This window comes from Malurus melanocephalus, unplaced genomic scaffold, assembly GCF_030028575.1.
Source record: "Malurus melanocephalus ecotype Western Australia unplaced genomic scaffold, MMel_1.1 scaffold_50, whole genome shotgun sequence".
NCBI lineage: Eukaryota > Metazoa > Chordata > Aves > Passeriformes > Maluridae > Malurus > Malurus melanocephalus.
Genome location: NW_026623282.1, coordinates 3,104,004 through 3,124,408, shown reverse-complemented (window position 1 = coordinate 3,124,408; position 20,405 = coordinate 3,104,004). Strand labels below are relative to the sequence as shown.

The window sequence follows — 20,405 nt, the reverse complement described above, 5'->3', positions numbered from 1 at the left end:
GTGGACTTCCACCCCTTCATAATTCCAAAGGGTTACAGCGTCCTGGTAGGCTGGCTTTTGTACTTGGTATGGGCACAGCTAGCCAGCAGTCTCATCTGTCGTGTGATATTCTGAATGAATACTTTAAATTCCCACTTTGAGTACCTGAGTGATGGGAACACTAATGATATACCTGCTGTAGGTACAGTCAGGGCAATTTGCCTTAGTGTTCCATGCTAATAGTGTGATGAATTGGGACAGTGCATATGTGTGGGATGTTTCTGGTGACTGTCATTCACTATGTTCCATTTCCTCTGAACATTTATCTGTTGCCACCAATGGTTTAATCTTTCATTACAGAACTTTAGTTTCTGARCCCATTCAGGGAGCACTTGAAAATAGCTACATATTCTTAAGTGTGTGCTTTGCCATTTCTATAAACTCTCAGTAGTCTTGGTGTTGAAATGTCAAAAATTGTTCAGTTTGTCTCTTCAGAATGTAGTGCAGTTGAATCCAAGTATTATTTACTGTAACAAGCCTATTTTTAGGGAAATACCACTGCTCCTTGGGGAAGTGCCATTTTATGTCTCATACTATCTGCTSCGTTTTATTTCTTCATCACACATTTAAAATATGCCTAATGGTGCCATCATGTAATTAAATTTTGGCTSAGTATTTTATGGAATGCAACAAGATTAAGTGCACAGTTTAAGAGTTCTTTTAAGAGCTCTGGGTTATTATAGYAGCATGAACTAACCAATCTTTGCAACACTTCCTTGGAATGAGTAATTAAACATGCACTTTTTTTTTACTATCTATCTGTAGGCTAAAATTCCATTAAGTATTTTAGAGCAGATTCTRAAAAGCATGCAGATGTGGAATTGTCTACAAACTAATTGTTGAGAAATTTAAGAGCTACTGTGATGTGTTCAGTGTTCCATTCTTACCGGTGCAACATTTAATGTGTGGAAAATTTTGAATTTTATGGTGTGTTTTTTTCCATTTCACTATGTCTATGAAGGAAGACAATGGCATAAGGCTTTTTTCATTGCATTAAAGGTCATCAGTATCCTAGAATTACTAATTCCATAGATTCTTAGTCAGAAAACAGTTTTTGAAAAATACTTTACCCAAACCAGCAAGAATCTTTTTTTTTCATCAAGTCTGTCATTGAGGCATGTGACCCCTCCATTCAGTAGATTATGTGACAGATTTGCTTGATTTTRCTTGCTTGAAGAAGTAAATTCAGTTGAGCAATTTGGAAGACYATCCTTTGACTCCTGATTGGAACATTTATACAAGAGATGCCCTCAACTTTATTTCATCTTGGTATTCTAGCTGCTTTCACTATAACTGAGAACTATKATTTATCTAAGCCTCTTTTCCCCTCAGTGGTAGTGATGATGATGATGTTGCACCATTATCAGCAAAATTTGCTGATATCTACCCACTGAATAATTACGACGATGCCGAGGTTGTAGCCAACATGAATGGAATCCACAGCGAGCTAAACGGCGGAGGTGAAAACATGGCATTGAAAGATGAGGTACAGCATTTACAGTGTCCTAKTTTTTTCTGGTATTTGAATGTGCTCACTGGAGAGATGCCTGTCCTTGTTAATGTCCCCATGTTAATGATTTTGTGTTGTCCAGTCTCCTCAGGTGAGCAGTACTAGCAGTAGTTCCTCAGAAGCTGATGATGAAGAAGCAGATGGGGAGAGCAGTGGTGAACCACCAGGGACTCAAAAGGAGGAAATGTCTCTAGGAAAAAGGGCATTAAGGAAAGATGAAACAAAAATGGATAGTCCACCACCTTCTTACCCCAGTCAGCAGGTACAGTCATCTAAAAGTAACCCTTGTAGTAGATTAATTTCTGAAATGTGGCTGTTCAAATGAGAAAATGTTTACATCATCAATTATATTTTTAACTGAAAGTATGAAGTTTTCAGTAGGTAAGTATGACAACTAACAGAACTGTCATGTCAAATAATCTCCTTTTACTCAAAACCTGAAATGTGTTAGTTACATTGAAAGTGACTTCAGGAAAACGGAAAAAAGCTTATTTCTTCCCCATATAAATGAGAAATGTAAAATAACAGGGAAGAACAACCTGGTCTTTGCTAAATATGAATGTTATGTTATTGAAATTAATTAGGGTGGGAGAGTGGGTGTTATGAGTACTTAGTTAACACTTTTTTTTTCTCATATTCTGTTTGTCAACTACCTTTTCCTGTGCATTTAAATCTATTGTATGACTTACATCATGGGCCTTGGGGTGTTTGATTTTTTTGTTTGTTTTTAGTGGTTTAAGATTATTAAGCTCTTAATTGTAAGGTTGTTAGACCACCTAGAGAACCATGCCTAGACTATCTGCTCAGCAAGTAGCAGTGTTTGGTTTAATAGCTGAGCACCAAAGCAAAGTATCCGATATATTTGTTATTTGTCTTTATATTCACATGGATTTCAATCTGAGTTACCCTGCAGCTACAACACAGGCTCACTGCTTAGAGAGAGACTGTCACTTTTATTTCTTATTGCACAAAAAAATCCACCTTGGTGCACCTTCAAGAGCTTAAACAGCATCATTAGTCATCTCCCAGTAGACGTTATCCTCTGGTTAGGATGTTTTAAGACCTTCCACTGGAAGTATGTTTTCATGTGTTCAGAGTATTAAACTAATTGTCTTTGAGCAAGTACGTCAAGGGCTTTTTCTATGTATGGCTGACCAATGCCATAAAAATTACATGGGGTGACACCTCTGTCAGGCTAGTTTGAAACTGGTGAAGAGATTCAGTATTTGTTGTGGAAAATCAAATGAGATTATGTAAGTTTATTTGCCTTAGGGAAGCAAACTAAAATGCAAGATAAAAAGATGGATTTAGCCTTTCTCTTTTCTTTGAGGAAGAAGAATTTTCTCAAAATGACTCTGAGGAACTCTTAATGACTTTCTTTTTTTAGTCTGATGTTCTAATCAGAGCTGAGTAGTATAGTCTTGTATTTAAGTGATCAATTTCACTGGCACAGGTCATGCGAATTTGAGATTTTTTGGCATGGCCTCTTGGGATTGCTAATTTGTTCACTATCTCTATTTCTCTTGGATTCCTTTCCATACCAAAGAATTTGTCAAATTGAGTTTTTAGTCTCCCGAGTCTGTTTGAAATCTTCTTTCCATTTTCATTTGTTAGTAGATTAGTGTTGATTTCTGGATAATAGTAATTTTATTTTATTATAAAGTTGGGGGGCTTTTTTGTTTTCTTTATACGCAAAACTAATTCAGTCATTATATTTGGTTTATGAAATCTCTTGTTATTTGTTAAAATATACCTTGTGTTAAAGGCTGTAATGCTTTTAAGCCTAGTGAGTKACTTGTTTCTGAGAGGAAGGCATATTTAAGAAGAGCATCACCTGTCAATTCTTCTCTAGAAAGCTAGTACTTAATGTTACATTTTTGGAAAAATATGAACTGCCACATTGGTGGGGARAAGAGAAATTGGGAAGTATTCTTGGTTCTGTGCATATATGGTTCTGTATATAAGTATATATTGCTTCTGGTAAAATTATCTTCCAGTGAAATGTCAGATGACAGTGGCAGGAAMAACTAATGAACTGAGAGAGGGAAATGGTGCTGCTCTTTCCCAGGCTGCTCTTCTTCTGAAATCTTGAGTTCTTTTGAGACAACAAAAGCTGATGATAACTTGAGATTGRTACAAGTTTCTGAAGTGTGGATTTTCTAAAGTGGTTGGTGCAATTATGAAATTTTTATGAGAAATACCAGTTTCACACAATCATAGAATAGTTGAGTTTGGAAGGGACTTGTGCAGATAATCTAGACCAGCATTTCTGATCAAAGCAAGATCATCTAGGGAAGGTTGCTCAGCCCAGTGTCCAATGGGGTTTGAGTATTGCCATGGATGGAGGCTCTGGAGCTGCTGTGGGTAATAGGTTCCAGTGTTCAGCCACTCTCACAAATGAATGGTTTATGGGGAATACTAGTGAATGGTTTGAGTGAATTTTCCTGTATTTCAATCTGCCCATTTCCTCTGGTCCTTTCATGGGATACCACTGAGAGGAGTCTGGCCCTGTCCTCTTTCTTCTTCCCCACCAGTCAGGGAACCCACTCTGATAAGATCCCACTGAGTCTTCTCTGTTGAGGCTGAGCAGTCCTAGTGCTCACATTCTCCTTGACAAATGCTCCCATCTTTGTGGTTTTCACTGGACTCACAGCACTGTGTCCATGTGTCTCATACTGGGGAGCCTGGAACTGAGCCTGGTATTGGTCTCAGCAGTGCTGAACTGAGTGGAAATATTGCCTCCCTTGTGCTGTTTGTGATCTGCCTAATGCAGCTTAGGACTGCTTCCAGTTTTATCACCTAATCAACTCTTACCACTACTTGCTACRTGTATTTTTTTTCCATATGYTTGGAAAATTGTGGAAAATATTAATCCAGTTTCACTTTTTTCTTTTTATACTGGGGTAATTGCCTAGTAATGATCAAATGCTGTCAAGGTTTGTATCAGTGTTTTGTATCAGTATTTTGCTTGTTGTCACTGATAGTGGACATTAAATGTGTGGTATGAAATGCTGTCAGTTTTTAGGGTCTTCTTTTAAGTAAGTTTAAGATTATTCACTAGGGCTTTTGCTTCACTCCAAGGCCCTTTTATTGATACTAAAAAAAAGAATTATATGGGTGCTCTGARAATATTAACTGATGTATGCAAAATGAAGTAATACTACTGATTACTAAGATTTTGTGTCTGTTGAGTAGATTTAATTTTTAATGGGTGTTTTTGGGTGTTTTTACAGGCTGACCAAGGTCCAAATGCATGTGAATGTCACGTTTGCAAACAAGAAGCCTCAGGACTAACAGCCTCTGCACTTGCAACAGGACGCCTGCCTGCTGGGCACCAGTTTATGAATCCTGAAAAACCTGCACATCCTGCACTTCATCTTTATCCTCACATCCATGGACATATACCATTGCATACGATTCCTCATCTGCCTCGTCCACTTATCCATCCCAACTTGTACACTGCTTCTCCCTTCACACACAACAAGGTAAACCTGACCAAGGAGATGGATGCATCCTCATCCCAGAAAAATTTCTGTGCATTAGTATAAACCAGCATGACTGAATATCAGTGAGATGWTGAAAGTTGCTTTGAATTGTGGTTTGGTTATAGTATTTCTTTTGCAAGGAATGGTGAGGGACAGGGAGTAAGACAGATTCAGATCTGCCAGAAGGTTCGTACAGAATGGCTGAGGGTATTTTTTTGTCAGGAAGACTGGTTATGTCTCTACTGTGSTTAGAAAGCACGTTGAGTCAAATGAATCTTGAGTGGTGGAAGTGATGGGACTTCAGTCAGTGTGAGGGGAGTAATTAAATCTTAATTTTGTATTTATCAGAAGAAGTTAGTGTTCCATTTTGGCAGTAATATTCTGAGATTTGTAGTTCAAAATTTTATTGATTTCTTCTTTGCTTTTGGTTGGGGTTTGTTGGGGATTTTTTTGAGGATACAGAGACATAGTCTTGCCTCATATTTGTAAGGGGTTTTTTGTCTTTTAAGAGAACTTGCTTTTCTGCAGGTTCTGCAGAATTTTTTTACCTTAAGCTTGTAAGTAATAAACAAGAGAAAGGTATGGAACAAGAATTGGGACCAAGTGACAGCTTGTCAGAAATGACAGTCAAAACCAAGCATCCCTGGTAATGGAATGCTGTTTCACATATTATTTAAAGCAGTTGAACTGTGGGTGCTGCTGAGATGGGCAAAGCCTTTGTCGTTAGGTACACATTTGTCATCTCTTTCTGGTCTGATCCAGTGATCCTGTGGTTGCAAGGAGAGTAAAATGTTCACCAGGGTGACTGTTACTTGCTCTTTTTGTCCTTGATATCCACTTCAGGTTTTCATGTCTTCCTTACCTCTGTTCCATAGCTGCAGCATGCCAGCAAGAGCCCACTGCTGTCCTGTTGAAACCTTGTTAAGTGTTTATTTGCACCCATATATATTAATTTTCTTTAAAGCAGTTTATTCCAGCCCCTCCCATGTTAGTCAGATAATGAAAATGCTTCTGTATAAAAAAGGGAGACTAATACACAGGTAGTTTGTTTGGCTATGAGTTCCATGTCTGAAATTTCATTGGACTCAACTGATATTTTTAATATCTATATCTACTTCTGCATAGCTTTTAATTTGCATCAAACCTAGTATAAAAAGAGAACAAACTCACTTTTCCTTGGCCTTTTTAAAGGTGGCAGTACTTGAATGTGATGCTTGTGTTGGGTGAGGTCTATGGAGGAAAGGTCATTTTAGAATGTGTATAATTTCAGCCAGTAGAAATGGGGTGAGCCAGAACAACCTGTCTCTATAAAACAAGAGAAAGTGTGTGCTTCTCTTTTTTTTCCCAGTTGGTTCTTAAAAGGAAAGGCTGTATTCCTTGCCTATTAATTTTAATTTATTAAAATAACCATTTTAGACCTGAAAATAAAAAAAAAAAGGAAGAAAATACTCAACTTTTGTTTTATGTGTTCTGTTTCTTTTTCTCCTGCCCTTATTTTCAATGCTGAAGTRTTTGTAGTCCATTTTTCACAATTGTCATCTGTGGTAATGACTGTCCYTTCAGAGAAGATTAGTTTAGGCAGCTTGTGCTTTGAAAGGTAGTAATTCCTAACAATTTCTACTTCATACAAATACTGGTTGTAATTATATATTAACACAACTATTCTTTGAGATTTGGATATTTTGTATTCATCAGTTAGTTGATTCTAAAACCAATGCTTTGTGAGTATAAAACATGTACATACAGTCTGTGTAATATATTATCCACATTAATAATCAACAAATCAGTCTTTTTATCATTCTGGGAAATACTGTCTATTATGCTTTTGATAATGCTTTTCCCAATTAAAACACTGTGGTTTGAATATTGCTGTTGGAGTGACTGTGTAAGCAAACAGAATATTAATGGAGAAAATACTCTTTGTTTTTGTAGGCATTACCACCAGCTCCAGTTCAGAATCATACGAACAAGCATCAAGTATTCAATGCATCTCTCCAAGATCATATTTATCCAAGCTGTTTTGGGAGCACTCCAGATTGGAATAGCTCTAAATTTATAAGTCTTTGGGGTTCAGAGGTGATGAATGACAAGAACTGGAATCCTGCTACATTTTTGCCTGACACAATTCCTGGTGAGGGTTTGTTACTACTTCACACTGACTAGTTTAAAGCCTTATGTTTTATGTTTTTTTTCAGGAATGGTAAGTTTTATCACCATGGTTTTGTAAGATGGGATTGTGGCAGATTTGCTGCCACTKCTACTCCAGTGGGGCTGAAAATTGAAAAATAAATTCTTATGTTTGGGGGAGAAGATGCTGAAGACAAATGAATAATAGTTCGCTATTTTTCACCTATGGTCAGTGTAGAGCTATGTTTGTCTTCAGAACTTTGGGATTGCAAAGAAATGAAAGGAAAGGGAAACTTATATTAACTTCCAGACTTCTACCACAAAAGCCTGCCTTATTTCTACAGGGTAGTAAGAGCACTGGTAACGTGGTACTGCATTCTACTTCTTATAGTGCGCACTTTCTGAAGTATCATTCAGAAAGACAGAGGCATAAATCAAGAAAAAGATGAATTTAAGCCAGGAAGCCTTTGTAAATCCTAGTGGTTAAAGTGAAAGAGGATAAAAACAAAATTAGAGAGAGAGCGAGCTATCTTTCCATTCACATCCTAACAAATATTAAAAAGCCTTTTTAATTTTATTTGTRTGAAAAAGGAAGCTTGGGGGTTGTGTGTTTTGGCTTTTTTTTTTCTTCAGACTCGTCTCCTGCGAAGTTGTGTCAAGCTACTGCAGTGATACTTAAAAAGAAAGATGTTAAAATCATTCAGAAAACTTCCCCAGTATGACAGCTCACCCATTTACAAATGTAGTTATAGGTAGCTGTTCCAACAGATGGTTGGTGGCAGACTCATCTGGAAGGTCTATCACAAAGGTGTTTCTGTTAASTAGAATTTCAAATAATAAAGGTTTATCAGTTTATAAATATCCTGATAAAAGGATAGGTTCCATCTTCTAATTGTTGCATGCCAACTTGGACTTCAGATACTGAAGACTATGTAGTTAGCATGTAAAATGGTGTCCAGTTAAAATTTTTAAATTGTAAATGGATGAAGATACCTGTAGATTTTTTGCTACTTGTTAACACATTTARTAGCATTCTTAGAATTGTATCTTTAGGAGTTATGATTCTGCTCTGAGACTTTCCTGCACATTTTGTTACAGCTGTAATGTTTGGGAGGATGGAGGGGGAAAGGAGGGTTCCCTTCACTAATCCTACTAAGCCAACATTAACAAAATGTTGTGTCTGCATCTGAACTATGGAATCTTTAATTCTAAATCCTATAAGGACACTTAAGTAAATACATGGTTCTTAATGACTCTGTGTGTTTCAATTGAAGGGAGTGATATATTAGCACCAGCACTCTCAGAAATAAGACCYGAAGCACTTCCTACTACATCTAGCAATGAAACAACAGCAGTTACTGACAGCAAAGAGAAAAAAAATGCTGCAAAGAAGAAATGTCTGTACAATTTCCAGGATGCCTTTATGGAAGCTAATAAAGTTGTCATGGCAACCTCTTCTGCCACTTCTTCTGTCTCCTGCACAGCAACTACAGTGCAGTCAAGCAGCAACCAATTCAAAGTATCATCCAAGAGACCATCATCGATAGGTAAGGATTTGTAACTCACATAGAGCTTCAGTAACTGGCCCAAGTACGTTTTTAGCTAACCATAAAGATTTATGCAAGTGTTTACTTTAGTAATATTATGTATCTTGATGATTTTTGTTAATTGCTGTTGTTCTTACTCTTGAGTTAGTCTGTGTACTCCTGGGTTGAAGATCTTTGTGGAAGGCCTTGATGTTAGGGTTTGAAATTCGTAGTAGAAAAGTGTTGAAATAATACTGCTGATTTTTACAGAAGCTGAGAATGCACAGTATTTTGTATGATTGTATGGATAGTTAATGGAGACTTACTAATTATTTTTAATAGYAAGTGGTTTCTTTTTTTCCCACTTTTAGGTGAAGTGTTCCACAATATTAATAAGGAGGACCATAGACATTCTGCACCAGTTGCCCCACGAAATAGTCCTACGAGTTTAGCATCCCTTCCTTCACTGTCTCCTGCTGCACTGTCTCCAGCCTCTACACCACACCTTCCAAATCTTGCTGCTCCTTCTTTCCCCAAAACTGCTGCAAYAGCCCCTGGATTTGTGGATCCTCATTCAGGTCTTTGTCCTACTACAATTGCACCTCCTACTTCAACSACAGACAGCTCTGTAAGTGCCCCACCAAGTGTCTGCAGGTAGGTTTGTTGTTATTCTTGCTATTCTTTTTTACGACAGAAGGCAAATAAAAATACAGACATGTTTTTTCCTTTGCCACTGGTTGTATTGTGAAAGCTRTGTTTGTGTTCAGCAAATGAAACCAAGTGCAGATAATTATGAYGTGACTTGGTGTGAGATTCCACAAATTTTCCATTGCAAAGTCCAGTTACTGAATTTAGAGGCTTGGAAACAAATGTTTGCTCACTTTTAGAARTGTTACCTGAGCTATACAAGTCAAACTATTCGTTCTTACTCTCGTTTCTGGTAATGACTGCTCCTGCTGCTGAGACACAAACCTCTTGTGTAAYGTACCTGTTTTCTGTCATGTTGGCATTACATGGCAAGCAGGAATGAAAAGCTGTGAAAACTTAGTCTGTAATTTAGCTCAAACTGTAAAGAGGACATATATGATCTTAAAACCTGCCATGTAGCGACACCTTTTCCTGACTGTGCGTAAGACTTCTTGGATATCAGTCCTACCATTTATACTGTGGTTTTTGTGTGGAAGGATGTTGTGATTTCCAAAGGTTTTCAAAGGTCTTGGAAGYAGGAAGGACTTTGGTGGAGCTGTCTTCTGGTAGTGTTATGCTGTGGCAGGCTGACAATGGTGCCAGCTCTTTGATGTGTCTAAAGGGTGGAGGCGTAACAGAAAAGCAGCTGAGTCATTGCTCTAAGGTCTCTGTGACCTGTAGGGCTGTGATCATGGATGCTATGAATGTAGTCTCCTGGTTACTGTAAGTTTTTAGAAGATGATGCTAGATGTAGGTAGAGTTTGGTAAATGCCTCTAAAAATGTCCCTATATCTGTTATCAACTGGTTTTATTGGTGATATCTCAAGATAAGTAACTTTTGCCTCAAGGTAAATAACTTCTTCCATCCTTGAGAAATTGAAATTTTGTAAAGAAATTTTCTTACCTAGTGCAGAGACATAATTAAATATGGACTATTGAACACAGTAGAAATCAAACTTTTTTTCATCTCCAGGTGCTGGAGATGAAAAAAATGCATGATACATTTAGTTTGTAAAAAAAAAAAATAAAATAACTGGGAGAGAACCCAGAAGCAGTGATGGCGTTCTGGGAAGGGGGACTGAGGTTAGAAAGATGATTTATACACATTTTATAGATAAGACAGACAATGGACCATTGTCACCTTTCTAGCATAAGAACAAAGAAATACTAAAGCTATACGAGAGGGTTTTTTTWAATGCCACTTTCTTCTGAAGCAAAATCACATCAATTTTGGAAGAACTGGGCAGGAGTAATGTGTGCACAGTTACACAGAGCTCTGGGGAATCAGCTGCCATGTACCTGTTTATTGAAGAGATGTGCTAGTAGTTCCTCTTCAAAATCAAATCGCAGAGACGGTTATGAGAACTTTTTGGTTTTAGCTGACCTTGGATGTTTTTATTCAAGTGAAGAGCTGGAACATCAATCTAAAACCAGGGGATTTGCARCTGCATTTGAAACTTTCTTCATGCTGCAGGTGGTGAGATAGGAAGCTGTTTCAAAAGCATTTAATTAAGAAAAACTAGTCACTACTTCTGAAAGGCTTTACCTGTTTAAAGCCAGGAAGAGCAGTTCTGAAACTCACTCTCTAGGCAGCTTGTTCAGGGAGTCACTAAATTAGTCTTTTATAAATCACTTTCCTCTATCATTTTATCCTGCTGCTTGGCTTTGAATGTCTCCATTTGCAACCTAGTGGATGAAGGCTTTAGGATTTGGTATGTCACTGGTGACTGATACCCCAGTTTGAGAACTGTTGTTTCTGATGGAGGCAGACATAACTGTGTATGTTTTGTTTTTTTTTTTTAAATACCTTATTTATTATCATTAGAGTTTTTATAAGCTTTGTTGTTTTAATTTAACATAGTGATCCCGATTGTGAGGGCCATCGCTGTGAGAACAGTAACACATATGATCATCAGCAGTATGATGGAGAGGAGAGCCAGGATGAAGATAGCTGTTCAGAGCATAGCTCCAGTACCTCAACTTCCACAAATCAGAAGGAAGGAAAATACTGTGACTGCTGTTACTGTGAGTTCTTCGGCCATGGAGGAGTAAGTTGTTATATTTTAAATTGCTTTTGTTTGCTTTTTTTATCACTTATTTGTCATTGATTGCATGTGATTTATCAGACTGCATGTAAGGGGATGGCATTGGGACTCATTCAAGAAGTTACAAAAGGCATTAAAAAGTAATTTTCATCTTTGAAATGAAGGCTTGAAATAAACCTTTCCAGTTGAAAGCACTTAAGAGCAATATAAATGACTAAAAGATTTAGGAAGCATCGGAGTTGGATAATATATACTGTGTTTGAGTGAAACTGCAAACAGGGGCATTGAGCCATTTAAGTAACTTTCCAAAATTCATTTGCTCTTCYGTAGTACTGTATTTACAATTAACGTGATGAGTTTGGGTAAAAGTACACTTTACATAGGGTGTTAGTTTAAATCTTTGTGGCAATTTATGAGCTAGTGTCCCATGTGTAAAAATAACAATCCTCRTTGCATTCCCTTTAACATAATTTTTTTAAAAGGGGAAAGAAAGAGAAAACCCCCCAGATTCTTACCTAAATATAACATATTAATTTTTTTTCTTAAATTGTAAATTTATGTGTGACCTGTGTTAATTATCAGTTCACTGGTACAATTTAAATGACTGGAATTTTTCCTATTTGAAGTAAAAGCTAAGAAAAAGTTTATTTGCCATATATTTGATCACATGCAGTTTCATCTTAGTGCTTCAAGTGAATTAATAGCCCCTGCCCTGTGACTGGAAGGGGCCAGAGAGGGGATCCCATTTCTCCTTGCCTGTTCCCACCATGTCCATGCTTGATTTGTGTTTGCTAGTTATCTGACTGCACAGTAAGTTACTCATTTTGCTGAAGTGGCAGAACACGACAGGATTTTTAAGTTAATAGGCTTTGTTTTGCTGGTTTGTGACGTGAGCTGGTGTAGCTGTGAGCAGATGAGCACCAGGTCTGGTACAGGAGCAGAGAGAGGGAGGCATSAGGAGGGGAGAAGGAATGAGGAGTTGAGAGGAATAAGCAGTGGATGGAATACTGATATGAAACATGATGCCAGGATTGCACTTGCAKCAGTGTTAAGTTATTGATGGGACTCTGCTGGAGGGTATGCTGGCAGGCTTTGGTGCTGGATAATCAGCCCTTCACAGCTACAGCCCAGAGGCCTGTATAGCCAAACTCTGAAACAGATTTSAGAGGAAATAAAAACAGCAAATGTCTGCTCCATTTGAATTTTCAAATATGGTATACCAATCACAAGAGAATATGGAAGTGTAAGTCAGTGGTTTTTTTCTTGCTTTTAGAGGTTATTTCTTTGTCTACTCACTCATGCCATCCTCCTCATGAGCAGCCATTCTTTCAGCTGGAAAATGGAGTTCAGAAGCCAGCACCAATTCTGGCAGGTCTATTGCCTGTTAAATACACTTTAGCTTCATATATAAACAATAAGTTTGATAGTCAGATTTGGCCCTTTTGTGCTATTTGGAGGCATCTAAAATTTTAAAATCTGAAAAGCATTAAGTCAGTGAAATTTTTCTATTTAATCACTAAATTTTTATCTTGTGTCCTTAAGCCTCCAGCTGCACCAACCAGTAGAAATTAYGCAGAAATGCGAGAAAAGCTTCGTTTACGTTTAACAAAAAGGAAAGAGGAACAGCCGAAGAAGCCAGATCAGATCTCTGAAAGGGAAAGTGTTGTTGACCATCGAAAGGTGGAAGACTTGCTACAATTTATAAACAGCTCTGAAACCAAACCAGTAAGCAGTTCTCGTGCAGCCAAGCGAGCCAGGCATAAGCAAAGAAAGGTAAGACATAAAAATATGTTTATCTTAGACCTCACATTTTTGAATCTATGCACTCTCCTTAAGTATGCCACTGAATAGTGATTTATCCTAATGCTGTAATTGTTTTCTTTGTAGTTTGTGATACACTGCCTGTTTGTTTATCCAGAACTGGCTTACCTGTTCTGGTGCTACCTGAGGAGTTATGTACTAGACTGGGAGGATTCCTCACAATGCCRTTTTCATGTGTTTTGGTGGAAGTCAACTTTATGTTGTAATTTCATACACTTCAGGAAGTTATTTCTTAGTGTAAGAAAGGTTACAAAATTTTATTGTTTTGTAGCATTGACATTTAAAAGTGGGGGAAGTTAGAAAGTCAGGGTCTGTGCACTGGAATCATGATTTAGATAAAGTACCTCTTTAGAAAGCCAGGAAACATAGGTCAGTGCATTTATGAGAGAGGAAGAKTTGAAATTTGGTATTTTTAGAATAATTGCACTGAACACCTTGCTGTTCTGATTGACAGAGGTTAAGTGCTGTGCCACGTGATGACACAAAGGGTTATCCCAGCCACGAGTGGCAAGCTGCAGAGAGGAGGCAGGGAAAAAAAATTACAGGTGTCTTTCAAATGGAAATTGGCAAAAAATATTTTTAAAAACTCCAGTGTGTAACAGTGAAATTATTTTTTGGAAACAGTATTTGATGAGGATAATACAGAGGAAATACCTAAGAGGAATAATAGAGGAAATACCCGTTTTTTAAAAGTTGGAACAAGCAAAGCGATTCAAGTATCAGCCTTAAGTATAAAGTTCAAGGCACAATTGGTTGCTGAATGTTTTTGATTTGGTGTGATTACACTGTAAATATTTTATTGTTTGTGGATTTTCTTCTGGCACTCCTCGTCATTCTATAAATGCTTCCATGGGTTCGGAAGAYCTGATGTTCACAAGTTAAATTCTTTATGTTCATGTTTGTCTTGGGGTTATTAGTCACCCCAAGGCAATTTTGTAGCACTATTCAGCATCTTGAGGATTTAAAAAAAATTCASTTTGCTCTTACAGTGCAGTTTGAGCATAAGAAGTGGAAAATTCTCATAGCATTTTTTCAATTACTTCTGTAACTGTGAAAAAGTAATGCCAAACTGGCATCTCTAAATGTGCAAGGAAATAAATGATTGTTTTCAGTGTATGGCTTGGTTTCATTTTGCTAATGATGCAAGGTCAATGCTGCACTGCCAAGTTTTGGGCATTGGCTGTCAAAAATCCCTTATGTCTTTATTTTGGTTAATGACTAATGGCWGACAGTAGAAAACTGCCATCCTTAGAATTTTTTAGGATTTCCAATATAACTATTTTTTGCTTAGTGTTTTGGTGCAGAGTGTTTTTAATGATTGTTCTTCCTAACATTCCTGAACTCTGAAACAGAGCAACTCTGCTACCATAGCAAGAGAAGAGGTAAATGATACAACTTGATGCAAATTTCAGTTACCTTAGTAATACACACAGTCTTTGAGCAGGAAGCTGAATGTCTTGCGGATATGGAAAACTGACAGTTTGTTAGGCTTAGCAGTAGCAAAGAAAAGATTAATAGTTGGTATTAACAACAGTCAAATGAGTTACAGAAACATAGAAAATAGGAAAAGAGAAAGGATTGTAATGTATTTTAAAGAGCAACCTTTGTATATTTATTTGCTTGCTCTGCAGACTTACAGGTTAACTATGTTCTTATGTTCACATCTAGGATTTCTAACGTTCATAGAGAGAAGTAAATAATCCCTAAAACTCCTCTAATTTCCATAATGTTTGTTACTTTCAATAAATCTGTTATTGCTTTTCAGCTTGAAGAAAAAGCTCGACTTGAAGCTGAAGCCAGGGAGAGGGAGCATCACCAGTTGCTTGAGGAGCAGMGGCGGCGTGAGGAAGAGGAAGAAGAGAGACTGAAACAGGAATTACAACGGCTCCAAGAGCTTCAACAGTTGCGAGCTGTAAAGAAAAAGAAGAAAGAGAGAACAAGTAAGGACTGTCCAAAGGCAGACCTGCTCACCAGGAACTGCCAGGCAGTGAAGGAACCTGTCCCAAATGCACCCGAAGACATTCAGAATGGTACCCTTGAGCAATCAGAAAAGATAGAAACCTCATCYGGTTCACTGTCAAGACATGTGAATCACACAGAGCAGAGGCCAGTTTTAGAGACGGGCTATGAACTGTCCAACCCTGTRAACACTAGAGACTCAAAGCTGCTTTATCAGAAAGAGGGCAGTGTAAAGCAGCATGAGCCCCTCTCTTTTCTGCTTGATATTATGCATCAACATAAAGAAGGAAACAGCAAACAGAAGCTAAAACAGATGAACAAACAGTGTGTTGAACAAGTGAAAAAGCCTGTTGAATCCCCCAAAGCAGCTGAGATTCAGACTAAAACCAGAAACCAAATAGAATCCAAAGCAAAAGCAGCAGAGCTCCCAACATTTGCAGAACCTAAAAAAGATGAGAAGAAATTAAACAATAACAACAAAAAACAGTTGAACCATGTAAAGGAAGAGAARGCACCCGTAACAAGTGAATCCCCATCACCAAGTGAACAGCAGCAAAATAATAAGCTAATACTTGCAGATTCTCCTCAACCAAAAGGCAAGAACAAGAAAAACAAGAAGAAAAAAGGGGACAAAGTCAACAATTCCATTGGTAAGTGTGTAAGAAAGTTGAAGAACTTGAGTTTTTTGTTATTGTTACTGTTTAAWTCCAGAAGTCTGACATCTTTATCTTCAGGCATTTCTGCCAATGTAAATTAGAGAAACTGAAAAACTGTTGTMAGAAAAACTCAAGTGATCAGAATTAGAACAATTGAGAGATGGATAGCATTCTAGTAAAGAGGTGTAGGATATGTTCAAATAGCAACTAACAAGCATGTGCTGCAGGTTGTGTGTGGGGGTGGTTTTGTCAATTAGGCTTTCTAGGAGACTGGCTTTCTTTTCTTGCTTAAAATAAATATATCATTTAATTCAATAATAAATTGAAATAAATTTTGTATTTCTTTAAAAGCAAGATTGTTTCTCATACAGCATTAAGAGTATAGCGTGAGGTTGGACAATACTTTTTAGGCAAGGAAAATAAGGGGATTCTGTAGTCAAGGAATGGTCATTCATGCATAAATATGCATTTTTTCCAGTGGAATAATTCCTTTCTTATATTAATTACATTAACAGGTAAGTAAATAAATACAAAACCTAATTTACTATTTTTTGCCAGAATGGAATGTTTAGGTGGGTTGTTAACTAGTTGATAAAGTGTAAATATGTGTTCTCCATATTCACTCCTTCTGGTAAACAGATTTTTTTTTATTTCTCAGATAGAAATAATAAAACTGTAGAAGATTGAGTTAAAATTATTCAAGTCCAACTTGCTTGAGTTATTTCCAGCTTGTTTTTTTGTTTGCCTAAGCACATCCAACAGGTAATACCAGAGCTGAGAAGTGCTCGCAGTTCTGGCCCGTTGGCTTTGTCAGCACTGACATTCTTGGGCACCTCTTTATTCCTGCACATCCTTGATCCCTACTGGGATTACCAGTTGGGATAGCAATTTTGTGGTGTGATCTGTCTGCTCAGAGCACCTGGTCATTCTGCTGGGATCCCCTGGTAGCTGAGTGGTGGTAACGTTGCATAAATTCAATGTACAATTCTTGCTGCCGTTCTGACTGGTAAGCACAGCAAGATAGGGGAACCTTCATGCCTTGGCAGTCTCTGCCACTATTTCAGAATACTTACATTTGTTAAGCTTTGCTACAAAAATGTAAACCTCATACCTGGTTGTTGGAAGTGTTAGGGTTTTTTTAGTGATTTCATGGTTGGGTTGGGTCAGCCCCTTATCTTTGTTTTTAAATCTGATGCCAAATGTTTCCATGTTGTGTTAATCCATAGTATGGAACCATTTTCTCTGGCACCTTAGTTCTTGTGCTCTATTGTGGTATGTTTGGGTTTTGGCTTTTTTTAATTTACCAAGAAGAATATATTCCAGTGATTTGTAGCAAGAGAGAACTGCAGAACTGGGAGCAGAAGGAGAACACTGGAGACATTTGAAGGAGAAAATATGGAAGAGTGTGGCGGTGGAGGGTGTTTGCTGTAGGAGAATTCCTGCATCTTGCCTTCCTCCCTGCCCCCAATATTTTTTGTCTCCTTAAATCAAGTGTATTTACAAATTTTAAAAGCTAATGTTTAAATGTGAAAAAATACAATGACGTGTTTCTGAATTTGTCAGGAAGAAATTGTGCTGTTCTCCATAGAGTTGGGACTGGARTTTTACTTTAAATAGTTCTGACTTGAGAGCTACAAGAAAGATACTGTAAGACATGATTTTTCATGTAATTATAATTTTCTTTTAAGACATAGTGTTGATGTACCAAATTAGCAAAGACACTAAAAATGAACTGAGAAAAAAAAGGTAGAACTGGGATAATTGAGAGAGTATGAAAAGAGAAAAACAAAGCTAGGGGTTTTTAACTGAGTTTTAAAATGAAGTGTTAAGGTAGTGAATATTATTGCTTTTGGTGAAATCTCTGTTTCTTAAAGAAATTTATTCTGGCAGAGTATTTTAACTCCTTGTTATAAATAGGCTGAAGAAAGCTAGGAGTGTTAGGGAAGCCCCATGTTTGAAGGGCTTTCTGCATCTTCAGAAGTAAGTTGAATGGCAAACACATGCAACTTTTAAAATGACTGTCTTTTACCATGAATTGTCAATTCTCATAATCTCAAGGATTCTGGACTCCAGGTAGTTTTGGTTACTTTCTTTGTCTCACCTGTTTTTTGGAAGGTGTTGTAAAGCTGCTTCAGAAATGAGATTGGAATGTATATGTGGTGAGAAAGAAACTTCTCAAGGAAAATGTTCAAATTGATTTCTGCAAAAAATGTGTGCATTCTGGTGCATTTCTTTTTAAAGTACAAAAGAGAATTATATGCTGAGATAGCAAAAAAGTCACCATACAGCCTGTTGGTATATTGTACTATCACAGAGGCCACACAATTCAAGACATATATTAATATGTTAAATATTTCGATAGTTTTTTTTAAAGATTAAGTCTAATGGTTGCTACCATGATTTGAACTCTGGCAAGCACAGCCTGAGGATCATGTCCTAGAGGGAGTACAGCAGCTCTACAACCCAGAAGTTTCAAAGTATTTTTTTTTTATAAATACTGTTTTTAAAATGTTTCTATAGCTACCTTTTTAGTAGTATGACCAAAAAATTTCAGGCATTCAACAGCCATCTGATTTGTCAAGCCCTCTGCAAATTTGGCTTCTCTTCTGTGTATTATAGTTCATGGTATCTTTTGTAGCCCATGTAATCAGTAATTTGCTGTTGATTCTCTTTACCAGTGTAACTCCTTCAAGTCTGAGAAGAGATAGTAGAGTAGGGCTTTTAGAAAGTGTCTTTTTAATTATGAGTGTGTATTAATTCAGCATAAATATGAATAATGAAAAGTCTACAAGGTTCAGTCAGTTCTCCAAAAACATCTTAATTGCAGCTCCTTCCTCACTCCTTCCCCCTTCCCCATGGAATCTAACATAGTATCATACTTTTTTCCTTTATAGATGATGTGTTTCTACCCAAAGACATTGATCTAGACAGTGTGGAAATGGATGAAACAGAACGAGAAGTGGAGTATTTTAAAAGGTAAAGTGCTGTAATCCCTGTGCATAAAGCTGTTGTTGCTTCTTTCCATATGTCATGGTTGTAAGATAAGCAAAACCAACACCACACCAACCCACAAGTTAATAACACTCCTGGCAGAAAAGCCTGTGTTGTAACATAATAAATCCTGTTACAGCTGACATTCTGAATACTGTAACAATCACCAAAGCTGTGATCTGTGGGCACAGCTCGTAGCTGAATTGAACAAATACAAAAGTGAGTACCAGAATTATATATGTGTCTCCCGGGTTCTCATCAAGACCTTCAGAATGTTTTCARTCACCATTATTTATAAGCAAAGTTTGTGTGAATATTTCTTTTATTATGCACACAGGCCAAATACTGATTAGTGTTAAAAAAAAAAAGCTATTAGGTTTGAGTTTCCAAATGGATACTTCAGAAAGGTTTATTGATTTTGTTTTCTTTGTTTATAGAAACTGTTAGCTGGGAATTTTATGCTGTACACGAAGTAGAGGTGTACAACTGTGGGATAGTTGTAGTAGCTTATGCCAGTCTTTGARAGGAGAAGCTTATCTTTGAATCATAGAATAGTTWGGATTAGAAGGAACATTAAAKACCATCTTGTCCCAACCCCTCTGGTCAGGAACACCTTGCACTAGAACAAGGTGCTCAGAGCCCCAGTCCAATGTGACCTGGTATGGTGACAGTAAAAGAATAATATAAACCTGTGATTGTGGAAGTTTCTTCTTCTGTACTTTTTGATTGATTTTGGGATTTGTGCATCATACTGAGAGTTGGACTCRATGATCCTTGTGGATCCCTTCCAACTCTGAATATTCTGTGATATTGATTACCTCTAAATTCCTCAAATATGAGGAGACAGCTCATGTTTAAATAGTGTAGCACACATTCTTTCATTTGAACTGAAATCTGTACCAATTTGTTCTTCAATGGTGTCTGGTTGTGCTGATTCCCCGAGAATACATCTAGTAAGCCTTTCATTATGGTAGCCATGTCTGAAATGTTACAAATAACTCAGTTTCATGCAATTGAATAGTTTAGGACTCAGCAGTAGCATTTTACAAAGCAGCACAAGCCATTTGTTRCAAGAAAGGAATTTCAGTATGGATTTCTTTTCTGAATTCATATTGTTTTCATTGCCTACATGCTTGGTATGTAATGTGTGTCCAAATCTGGCAAAATACAAGTACAACTGCTGCTTATTATTGCTACAAAATTCACATATCTGATTATTTATTGAGTTACAATGTGAAAGACAATGAAATTGTCACAGGTACATGGTCTCCAGTCTTAAAAATTACTTTTCKGAGTGATGCCAATTAAAGGATTATTTTAAAATCAAAATATTGGTTTTACAAGTGAAATATGGCATGTGTTAAATACTGCTAGTGTTGCTATAGCATAAACCTTTGCTACAGAATATTCTTAGCTTCCTTCAAGTTTGCAGTATCTGCAGTAAATGGAAAAGTTCTGTTCATCATTTATTTACTCTCAGTAGGATGAATGAAACAGTGTCTTACATTTGTAGAGGTGCAGTTGGATTTTGGAGATAAACTTGACAAATGTGATTCTAA

At 37.1% G+C, this 20,405-nt stretch overlaps 1 protein-coding gene across 4 annotated transcripts in view; it reads left to right on the top strand.

Annotated features, from left to right (window-relative positions):
- Positions 1–20,405, top strand: part of FAM193A (family with sequence similarity 193 member A) — a 45,601-nt gene that overhangs the window by 23,121 nt on the left and 2,075 nt on the right. For all 4 annotated transcript variants that reach the window (XM_057365307.1, XM_057365306.1, XM_057365305.1 and 1 more), the window contains 10 exons: positions 1,372–1,525; positions 1,632–1,811; positions 4,783–5,034; positions 6,967–7,165; positions 8,436–8,708; positions 9,059–9,341; positions 11,236–11,422; positions 12,962–13,192; positions 15,006–15,849; positions 18,750–18,831. In XM_057365307.1, coding sequence (XP_057221290.1) covers positions 1,372–1,525; positions 1,632–1,811; positions 4,783–5,034; positions 6,967–7,165; positions 8,436–8,708; positions 9,059–9,341; positions 11,236–11,422; positions 12,962–13,192; positions 15,006–15,849; positions 18,750–18,831 — 2,685 coding nt within the window. The remainder of the gene's footprint in view (positions 1–1,371; positions 1,526–1,631; positions 1,812–4,782; positions 5,035–6,966; positions 7,166–8,435; positions 8,709–9,058; positions 9,342–11,235; positions 11,423–12,961; positions 13,193–15,005; positions 15,850–18,749; positions 18,832–20,405) is intronic.